At 38.9% G+C, this 12,109-nt stretch overlaps 1 protein-coding gene across 1 annotated transcript in view; it reads left to right on the top strand.

The window, feature by feature from the left end:
* Positions 1–12,109, top strand: part of fstl4 (follistatin-like 4) — a 163,467-nt gene that overhangs the window by 123,648 nt on the left and 27,710 nt on the right. Inside the window, exons 7-9 of the mRNA XM_052588302.1 lie at positions 3,114–3,280; positions 8,185–8,305; positions 11,307–11,468. Coding sequence (XP_052444262.1) covers positions 3,114–3,280; positions 8,185–8,305; positions 11,307–11,468 — 450 coding nt within the window. The remainder of the gene's footprint in view (positions 1–3,113; positions 3,281–8,184; positions 8,306–11,306; positions 11,469–12,109) is intronic.

The following is a 12,109-nucleotide window of genomic DNA, read 5'->3' on the forward strand; positions in this document are numbered from 1 at the left end:
GCTTAGCATTTGTCTAAAAAAAAACCCTGCAGGAAGCTTTCATTTAGGTGGGAAATGAGCGCTCTTGCCTTTGGCTGATGTCGGCAATAACACCCAGCTTTGATGGATCAATAGTTTGCAAATCCCAGGCAAGTCAATTACTTGTGAGGAGGGGCTATTTTTGGGTGAGAGGGGAACACAAAGAGTCATTACAGAGATAATGTCATGTCAACCCTATCCAGCAGGAGGGCTGCCGTGGGCAATGGATATGTCATCCGTCTGTCTGCATCCCTGCCTCAGAGGCGATCGTGTGCGCATGTGTGTGTGTGTGTGTGTGTGTGTGTGTGTGTGTGTGTGTGTGTGTGTGTGTGTGTGTGTGGTAAACAATCTCAAACCAGACCTCTTATGCTGTGGAAAATCAACATGGTGCCAAGAAAAGAAAAGTAATGCTGGAGGCTAAAAATGAGAAGCACAACTACAAGGCATCTGCTGAATCCTGAAAAGGGAGATGCTAGGTTTTATATTTGCTGTAAAATTTGAAGCTGTGTATGTATTCACTTTTAGACCCCTGTGAGGAGAATGTGCCTTCGCTTTCATAAAACTTCCTCCTCTGATGTGCTATTCTAATGCTACATACACACTACTTTGCTATATTTGTCAAAAAAAAATATCACCTGTTGATTTAATAATGAGGTGCTGCGTTTTGTATTGCTAATGTGTTTTAACTGTTCTTTCTTGACTCAATAGAAATAGCATCACTGGACAAGAGTTAAAGCTTTTCAAGTTTAACCTTGTAAAGCCTGACAGAATTTAGAAATTAGTTTTTGTTTATATTAAAGAACATTTGTACTAACAAATATTTGTAAAGCTATTACATATATGTTTTATCATTATTGATACATTAGGCTTTTATGGTTCATATAGTTAGATGTATATACAATAGGAATATAATGCTTACTTGCGGAGGGAAAAAATGCTCAATTTCATTCAGAGACCCAAACTGAGTAAAAAAAAAAAAAAAATGCAGTATGGTGAAGATGTTGCTGTTTATGTGGTGAGAAAATAAGATGAAATGCCGATGCCTGTTATGTAAATCAACGAGATATTTATAACAGTATAGAAGATACTTACATAAAATGAAAGAAATATCAGTCATAACTCTATATCTTCAATAATATGTCTTAGTAAGGTGATACTTAAATGATCAAAACATAATCCAATGCAATACAGAGATGAACATATAAATATTCCTAAAAAGCCTGATGATCATATTTCAGACTCGCTGATCTTTCTAAAAACGTATGTATGGATGTGTTTGTACAATTATACTAAAATAATTTAAAAATGCCTTCATTCTTGGAGTCATGGCTGTCAGTCCAGGACTCTGTGACATGAAGTGTTGCATAACTTTTAAACACACGTAAACTTCTTACTAGTCACCCAAATGTTAAATAAGGATTAATACATATTTGTTCACAAATGGCAGAATTAGTAACAGCATACTGAATTTATTGTCAAAAAGCAGCAGAAATTCACTACGGCATGATGAAATGATAGAGAAGAGCATTTTAACAGACGTGCAGTGCCGTCTGGATCACGGTGGATCACAAGTCATTGCTTTAGCGGTATATGGCCGTTCCTCCTCTTGCACCTGCTGCGTTTTCAGATCTAATGGCTGCAATTTGACAGCTCCAAATCAATTAGCCAGGACAAATCAATGTGTTCAGCACTGCAGTCCTCTCTCAACATCATCCAAATTACCTCTTTTCATTTGAAATGATTAAATCTACCTGGAACTGTCAGGGAAACATGCAAACAACATGTTTGCGCCAGGAAGTGTCCACTGCAGCAGAATGCTAATGGACACAAGCATTCAAGCCGTTTGCTTCAGCCGTCGAGCATCAGCGTGATATGCTTAGTCTGCCGTCAGCACACCAACACTGTTATTTGCAAGCTAGCTGTGAAATGACTGATCTGAAAGCCAGACTGTTATTGACCCGAGGTCACTCGGAGACATTTGCAATGTCTGGGCCATTCTTGTTTGCACACTTCAGATGGACTGTTCATCAAATGATCAAATGGCTCATCAAGACAAGTCATCTTACTTTTATTTCTATAGTACTCTATACAGTACAGAGTGAGACAAAGCAGCTTTAGAGTAATATACAGAAAAATAACACAAGCAATGATGGAAAATAGGGTGGCACAATAAATCACATTTTAATCGTGGTCTTGGTTTCTGCTGCTTTTGATTTGATAACTCTTTCCCCGGCATTAACAGAATTGTTTTTTTCTATGATTTCACTGTTATATGGTAGGGGGCGCTATTACACATCGTCTGAAAGAGTACAAAATGCCCAGGTCAAAACACAGGCAAAGCAGTAGCACGAACAAGCGATTGCATATGTAAAATAGTGTGACCATCAAACATTAACAGCATATACTGTAATTCAAAATGGCATCATTTTACAATTTTATTTAATTTCATTAAATGTTGCATAACTTTAAAACACACACAAACTTCTAATTTACTAGTCACCAAAATGTTAAATAACAATGTTAAAAGATGTTAAAAACAATTTTATACGTTGACGTAAATGTTGACATAAAGCATTTTCATTCGGCTTTGATTTTTTAACCGATTGTAACCAGAAAGCTATGCTTCATGTAAATGCATCTAGTGTTAAGAACAAAAAACAAACAGATCTATGTTTTCATAGTGCCTAGTGCAGTAATAAAAGATTGGATCATTTTACCGACTAATATCTTTAAATCTCAAATCTTTATTCAAGTTGCATTTCCAGTTGCATTGATTTTCATCAAATCTTTATTCAAGTCTCCTTGTCCAGAAGCTTGTTTTCTCAAAAGAAACTGTACACAACAAATGATCTAGTCACTCTCTGAGACCACTCGTTACTCCCGAGTCATAAAGAATTCATTCACAATGAACGAATCACTCAGGATAAACACATTACTATTGTCACAAGGAAGCATCCTTACAATAGCATATTAAACTGAGACAACAGAAAGTATTTTAACATTCCAACACCTTAATAAATGACAAATCATTTTTCAAATAATACATGTAAATGCATGGGCTAACTAAATTGCAATAATGGTGTTTTGTTTCGCAGAGGTCGTTCAGCTCAGTCTAGCCGATGACAAGCATCTGACTATCACAACAGTGACCGTCGGCCTGAGTGCTGTTCTGTCCTGCGCCATTCAGGGCACCCTGAGACCACCCATTATCTGGAAGAGGAACGGCATCATCCTCAACTTCCTGGATCTGGAGGATATAAATGTGAGTACTTTCATATGTTGAACATCAACCATATGTTAAAAATGAAGATTCCACAATCGACATGAATAATCACTGAAAGAAAATTAACCCTGGTCATGCAGGCCCATTTATATGCTTACTGCGACAGCACAACATGGTAATATGCATCTGCGTGATGTGAGGCATTCACAGTATTATGGATTATAAGGAAATGTTGTGCTCAGAACACCTTCTCAAGGTGAGAACCCATGCAGAGCTTCTTTTCTGATGTAAAATGCTTACATCCTCCTGTTAATTGGACAGCTGCTGAATATCTGATAACCTTCCAGAACATAAAGCTCAGTCGGGGTCCAGTTGCATTGATTTTCATCAATTAATCAGTCTGTTTTTGAGTAGAAGCTCGTGCTAACACAAATCACAAATGTTAATGTTCATTATCAGGACACAGACTCTGTATTCTGATGCACGCTTTCCATTTCCAATTAGTAAACACATTTGTGTTTCTGCACTTCATATCATGATGTAATTGGAAATAACATAATGATCGTGGTCTCAGGAGTTGGGCCAGGAGCCGTGCTGATTTCAAAGAGCTGCAAATCATGTGTAAATTTTGAGAAGCAGACATGCTCAGGATGGGAATGGGTAGTGTTTAATGAGGTGTGTCATGCTTGTGTTTAGCTCACCTGCGTTCCTGACAGCATGGGGTTGTGTTTATGCACTCGCTCATTACAATACTCTAATTGCATGTTAATGAAGTGTTTGTTGAATGTTACAACACTGACCCAGTCAACGAAGACTCGTGGGTCAACGAGAACGAGCACCGGTGAATGACGCGTTGTCGTTCAGCTTCATATGTAGCTGCATAGAGAATAAGAATACTGACATGGTCCAGACAAAGAGGGAAACTAAATAAATAAATGATTGTGTCTTACGCCAGAAAACAGAAACATCAGTATGTGTAATTGTGTTTTGATTGCAAGGAATAGGTCTTTTGAATTGATTGTCTGTGATTCCTCGGACGGATAATTTATATATCCCCAGGAGAAAAGATTAGTTTATTCTACAAGATTTCTCACTGTTGACTTATCTTTAAAACTGAGGCATATGGTGCAGTTTATAGCTGTATAGTTATTTGGGGCCGTTCAGTATTTGGTTTCTGTCGCACTTGTCAATATAGCAGTTCACTCAGTGAATCGTTGATTTCAGTGGGATGGTGCATGATGAGTAGTGTTGGGGAAAGATCGCAGTTAGGGACATTGGTAACCTCGTTCATCCCTTCATGCACATCGTTAATTAGATGATGAGGCACAACACGTCTTCAAGACATCCTGTCCCTTCGTCCTGTGGTGATTGACTTCCACTGATACTTGAGGCACCTTTAAAGATGCTAGACAGTTAGTTTTGTGGGCATATTTGCTTGATAAGTCTTTTTGGTTCTAGGTTCCATGAGTGTACACACTGAAGCATTTGAGTGATCCAGTGATTGTTAGCAGACATAGATCAAAGAGGTCTTTAGCAGTCAGACCTATTGCCCACAGGCCCCTTCCTCTAGGACCATACATCAGTCCTAGGATTGATATGATGATCGGGAGATGCTTTCGTGGGGTGCCGGTTTCCATCCAAGCTCGTATAGCCATGGAGTTCTCCCAGAAGCCATATTTCTTGATTTTCAGTCTATGGCTCTGCTCCATCCCGGGGTTTACTACCACCAATATGTAGAGGATTGTGCCATGCTGTTCTCTGTCCTGTCTCCATTATCAGATCAGGTCTTATGAAGCTTCTCTCTGTGGGTATAATTGGATAGATCCATTTTTGGGATCCATTCTTTCTCAGCATCCTCTCTATTTGCTTTGTGATCCGATTGTGTTTGGTGGATCTGGCTGTCCCGATTATGGACTGTCTGTGTGGGTTTTTCTCTTTGATGCACCTGTGTCCATAAATTATCCCTCTTTAAGTTTAGTATTTATAGTGTAGTCTGCTGCATGGGTCCTTGTCGGATCTTGAATGTTGTGATGTGCTACCTGTGTCTCCAGTTAGCTCTGTGTAAACCTTGTTTTGGACAATTAAAGTCTGTTGTTTGTGATATTCCCTTGTCTCCACTTATCTTGCAGATCTGAAGAATGCGATTGTAGGTTTCTTAAGTGTGGCAGGGCTCACAACACATTAGCTCATCAGGGGACTTCTCCCTTCCTTTTGTATTGAGTACACCTCCTCAGAGCTGGATCCCCCTGAGGAGACTTTACTGGGCTTGATTACCCATGGGTCAATGTCATCCGTTATCATCATCCTGCTATCCGCTGACACTTTCATCATTTTTTTTTTCACTCTACTTTAGCTTCTTCAGAGGAGCACACAGTTTCCTTGCTGACTTTACATAGTAGAAGTCAGTTTATCCTGCGCAGGGTTGTCTTGATGGAAGGAAGTTCAGTCAGAGTTCTGACTCATTAATAGTTAATGGATTCCCAGGCCACAAGATTTAATTGGTGCATGTAGAAAGCCCAGAGATGTGTCCTTAGGCAACCGGAGCCATGCCCTTATAGCTCTTCTGATCATTTTGTCGATTCGGTATATGGTGTTCCAGGGGGCACATCCCAGTATCAGCTCATGCATGAACTTTGGGACCAGAAATTTGCGTGCAATTTCTGCATTCCGGTATGACTTCAGGGGTGCCAATGTAATCCCCTGTAACATTCTCTCTACTTACATGGTTTGCTTTGGTATTGTTCGTCCCTTCCATGTAAAGTGGATTTCAAGGTACCTATGGGTGTCTTAAACGCACATCGTTGGGATTGCTTCGTCATTTGTTGAGCAGAGGATACGTGCCAGCACCAGATGATTCCTTCTGCCATCCTAAAGGATAGTTAAAGTTCGTGATTTCTTGGTGTTGAGCGACAGGCCCACCTGCTATATTCCTCTGCAGAGGCCATCCTATTTTCTCTGTACCTGTTCGAGGGCATCAGCCAGGAGAATCAGATCGTTTGCACATGCTATGGCTCCAATGCGTTCCTCCCTCCATGCAATCCCAATGTCAGGAAGTGGCTCTTCGATCCCCTCTCCCATCACCAGGATGATGAGGATTGTAGATCCTAAGAGAGTCATAGTTACTCCCACCGTTTACCCGTGCTTCATGGTAGGCTGTACAACTTCATGGTGTACTGTTAAACTCAGCACAGGACAACTCTTACAACACTGCAGTAACGCAGGAGTAAATAAACTGCTAAGAGTTCAAACTGAAGTTGCACAAAATTTTGCAATTTTGCAAAAAAACAGTCTGAGATGATTTGACCTTTGTGACATTGTGCAATGTCCTGCTGGAAGTAGCCATCAGAAGATGTATACACTGTAGTAATAAAGGGATGGACATGCTCATCTTTAAGTCGTCTTCACCACATCTAAAAGCCTAAATGCATTGAGTTACTGCCATCTGATTGGCTGATTAGCAATTTGTGTTACAAAGCAAGTGAACATTTGTACCTAATGAAGTGGTCGGTGAGTGTATATATATATATATATATATATATATATATATATATATATATATATATATATATATATATATATATATATATATATATATCCCCAATCATTTTCCCTTTATTTCCATTGACGATTGACAGAAGTTTGCACAGAAAATGTTTTAAGTATATTTTTGCTAATGCCATGTTGTGTTTGTGCAGTACCATCTAAATATCATGGTGAATGAATTAGGAAATAATTGATCATTGCATGTTAACTCCACAATATTTAATTGAAGCTTGTAACAGTTCTTCCTCATTTCCTTTTACTTCATCTGTTTTATTAATACTATACTCTTTCAATAATATTAATGGTGCAGTGATGGGTTTAGATGATTACCAAATGATTATCATATTCATGTACCATTTATATGGCGCTTCAATGCATTACCAAAAAACATGATGTCTAATGGTTTTTTAGTTTAAGCAGTGTCAGATGGCTTCTCCAGTTAATGCCTTTCTCTCCTTAGAGATGAATTGGCACAGTTGTGTGACAAACACTCATCTCTGATTCATTTCAGAGTTGAAATGTTGCCATTTCCAAAACCAGTTCAGATGGCAGCTAAATTTCCCTTGTGTCTTTGTGTTTCCAAGTCACTTGAATTAGTGGCTTGTTAACTGTATAGTTCTGGTGCTTTTCTTTCGGTAAAACCTCATGACAAGCCATTATCTGACAATTGATTTCAAAATGTGAATGACAAACTCGTAATTAGATTTCATCTGAAAGTGGCAGCCAATACAGCTCCAGTGATTAATACCGCTACGAGTCCTCCTTATGTGGCATTATATCGGCCTTACGGCAGAGGTGAGGTTTATCAGTGACATAATCTTTATTTAATAATAAAAAAAAAAAGTAATTAGTTTTTGTCGTTGGCTTTCCACAGCATCATGTCCTTGGAAGAGAGTCACTTCTGCCCTCTTCATCCTAAAACTTCAGCACTCGGAGGGAAAGTCACGTTTTTATTGGAGCCGATCATCCATCTCGCTGGATAAGCGACGACCTCCTAAACAAACAAATCGCTGTTTTGTTCCCAGTACGGCAGTCGAGCCCCTTTTCGGCATGCGCCCTATAAAGCTGCAGGTGTGTTAGGGTTTAAGAGCGAGCTTTCGTGTCCTTAAATCATTTACCCTCTGCAAACTCATATAACTACAAAACAGTTTAATGTTTTAATCCCCCTTGAGTCGGCCCCAGATGAGGGGATGCATCCTCACAAAACCACAACCGGCTTCATTAATCACGCTAATGCTGGCTATATTTGTAACCCTTACCATTTATCAACCTGAGAGAGCACGACAGTGAGGAACAAACCCCTGTGCCTGCGTGCTTTTGGGATGGCGCTGATGAATCGCCTATTCATCCCGTGACTTCCTGCAATTTTATTCTCTCTGTCTTTCTTCCCGTTCAATTAGGACTTTGGCGACGACGGCTCACTCTACATTACTAAGGTGACTACGATTCACATGGGGAACTACAGCTGTCACGCGTACGGCTATGAGGAGCTGTCCCAGACACACGTGCTCCAGGTGAATGGTTAGTAGTAGAATCTTTCATATATGTTTGCTTTCATGAGCTATTTGTGTAATGTCTGTTAAAGCTGTCAAATGGATAAACAAAGAAATTAAGCAGCGTACCTTCATTTTCAATACAACGTCCATGTTACTCAATTTAACTATGGTAATGATTAGTGTTGGTGGTAATGCATTACAAATTACACAGATTACTTTTTCCAAGTAAATGATGTAACACATTATTTTTGAATTTGCAAAAACCATCAGAGTTACTTTTTTCCAATACATAAGGACAGTTATTTGTTTTCCCATTGACTGACAGCTCTCCTGTCCACATGTTGAGAGAATTGGGAGTAAGTGCAGAGAACACAATGATGTTACTGTACTGTAGTTGTAGACTTAACATTAACATGCATTTATGCTAAGTTCAAACTGCACAATTTTCTAAGTCGTTGGATCATCGTTGTTTTCACACACCATGACTATCTGGAGTTACATTCAGTTGCTGCTGTGTTCACATTGCACGATGGATTGGCGACAGGAGGTTACACACTGCATGACTTTACAATAGGAGGAATCGCCGACAACTCTGTCTGGTCCACAAACTAAGTTTCACAACCAAACGCCTCGAGAAGAGATAAGGAAATAACGCAAGCTCATGCGATCAGAGATCTCATGCGAGACTGGAAATAGCCTGCAAGAAGTTCGAGATAAAAATGTCTGTGTGCTGATTTTCAGCAAAAGGGTGAAAAAAAAATTGATTATGGAGGAGAAAATGGTTACTGTGATATTAGTATCGTACAATTACAACAAATGCATATCACCAGAGGAACAATATTATATTTTTAAGAGATGCTTGTATTTTCTTAAAATAAATAGACTATTCATATTCAATAATGATAATTTGAGCACTCAGTCACATACACACTCATTGAAATCATACAGCCCCCTTCTATCGTATCACAAACAAGAAATAATAATAACTAGATGGCACTGATCTATCTGCCAGATAAAACAATAAACACAATACAGCTTGATCTCAGCCAGTTGATCATGTATTTAAATTGTTCTCAATTACAGTCCTCTGCATATTTCGTTCATTTCACTTATCACTTCGACCATTTGTTCCATTCAACAATAAGTGCCCTGCAAAGTGGACATCACAGTGCATTCCACCATGATTACAGTTCAAAGCAAGCGTATATGTTCCATTCAAAGACCATTAAAGTGTGCGAGACATGAATATAAAACAACCATGTCAGTCGGTACACAGTTCATGCACGAAGCTCTCTTCTTACCAGCTGGTTATCTGAATCAGGTGTGTTAGATAAGATAGACATGCAGAATATGTAGAGCGGGGGTAACGTTACACGAAGACAGGAACTGAGAACTGTTGTTTTTAATCAACACATATTATCATATCGCTCTAATACGACCCTCTGTAATGCAGCTCTGAAATTAAGTATCCTGTGAAAGCATTACAAATAGGTTTTACTGGATTTAAGTGGAACAAATACAGTTTCTCATAAAGAATTGCTGAACGCTGAATAAAGGGAGTGTTTGCTTTATGAACACGGAGAGTGATCGTAATGACTAGGATCACACATAACATTTCCAAACTTGTTCTCAAACATTATTCATGGTGTGAGCGCTTACAAATTCAAGTGGATCAGAAATTATGAATCTGTTATAAAGAGTAAATACAAATGACAAAGCCACATTTTTTCAAGTTGTTTATTTTCATTTAACTATACTGTCACCACTGTAATGTTTAAAGCTGAAAAGCAGAAAGTTGCACTTCATTTTAGATCTGTTTTCCACTCCAGTCATGAGAGCAGATGTGGCAGTTTATAACACAGCAAGCGTTCTCCATTCTAATGTGTTTTTAACTGTTTAGTCTAAATTTTAACATCTACCTCCACTATAACTCAGTCTCTACTGTAGTGTATTTTGAATCGCAGACAGGTCCAGATATTGAGCATACCTGCATTGGCAGGTTAAATAAATAAAAGAATCAAAAACTCGTATGCAATTATTGAAGAGTTAGAGCAGCCGAGAATGTGAATGTGAATTTATCACATATGTGCTGGATTTCTCAAATCCTGAAACTATTTTAATGTTACTTAACTGCCTAGTTGTGTGTGAGAGAGACAGAATACGCTGTGTACAGATCAGTGGTTTTTCAAAGGGTCTTTTGCCAACGACCCCCAAGTATAATATCCCTTTACAAGAGAAATAATTGCATTCCTTAATTACAAAATCAGCTATATTTGTACATGTATCAAAAACACTTTGATGTGATAGATTCTAACTAAAAAGCCTCTGATTAGTCATTGAGTTCACATGCTCAACAAACATGTCTGTGATTGGCTACAGTTGTCAACGCTGCAAAATCACATTGTTAAAAAAAAAAAAAAAAAAAAAAAACTTTTGATGCTCTTCACACAAATACGGGAACATCTGAAAGCAGCTGCCTATCAAAGGGAACCGGAATGACCCAACACTGTCAATAGGCTGGTATTATTATGTTTTAAAAAAGAAAAAAAGTATTGACTTGGTTCTAACAACACAAACATATGATATAAAGTAAAATAACTCCAACTGAACAAAAGATCCATTTGTTTGCTTCCAAACCATTTGAAATGGTTCCAATGGGAAACAGTTTTCACCTTATATTCATTCAACCGTTCAAGGCATCGTTCCTCATCGAGGCATATGAAGGCATACAAACAAACACTGTATTGAAACAAAAACAACAATCCTGTTTCCCTTGCTGTATTACATTTGCGAACAAATACTGCAAGGATTTTCAATTAACAGAGACAATAAACGTGATTGTTAGAGAGCTTGTTTTGTCTAATTGAGGCACCTCGAGACAGGACGCATGTTTGCGCCTCACATTCATTTCATTAAATGACCGTTTCTGACTTACACAAGGAGGGGAATCCAAACCAAAGCAATTGTTCAGGTCTTGAATCACTTTCTGTTGTTCACAGTCTGCTTCTGTCTCTTTGTCCTTCCAGTGCCTCCAGTAATCCTGGTGTATCCGGAGACTCAGGCCCAGGAACCCGGCGTCGCTGCCAGCCTGCGCTGTCATGCAGATGGTATCCCAAACCCCAAACTCACCTGGCTAAAGAACGGCCTGGACCTGCAGCCGCACGGATCCAAGCAGATTTCACTTCTCGGTACGATCCTCAGCCCTCCCTCTCAGGAAGATTTAATTTTTTTTGTTTATTCCTCCTTAATCTAACCAGGTAAAACTTCCTGAGATTAAAGGGGTCATCGGATGCGAAGCTCATTGTTACGTGATGTTTGAACTGAAATTAATGTTGGCAGTGTTTATACACATCCACCCTATAATGATACATATGTACCATTGTTTCAACGCCGGAGCAGGAGTAGACAAGAATGGCTCCTAAACTCCTAAGCTAATGAACATAGCAGTTATAATTTTCTATTTTTGTGAAGGGAATGCTGCCCCCGATCTACCTAAATGTGTCTATGTTCGAGCGAATCAATCATGGTCCCGGTTCACCTGTAGAAGAAGTGATTATACTTGTACTTTTTTTTTTTTTTTTATGATTTTTGCAAATCACCTTTTTTTCTGATAATGTGCAAGTTAGCCAGTTTTACAATGAATACTGTTAAAGTTTACCGACTCTCAGAGAACTGTGCGACTGGTCGTCACCCCACAAAAGAAGAGGGGCGGAGCAGCAGAGCTCATTAGCATTTAAAGAGACATTCAACGAAACGTCTTGCTGTCAACAGCTGTTTTGACTGGGTAAAAGGGTAAAAGTTGTTTTACACTACTTGCACTACTATCTTA

Source organism: Carassius gibelio, chromosome B21, assembly GCF_023724105.1.
Source record: "Carassius gibelio isolate Cgi1373 ecotype wild population from Czech Republic chromosome B21, carGib1.2-hapl.c, whole genome shotgun sequence".
Taxonomy (NCBI): domain Eukaryota; kingdom Metazoa; phylum Chordata; class Actinopteri; order Cypriniformes; family Cyprinidae; genus Carassius; species Carassius gibelio.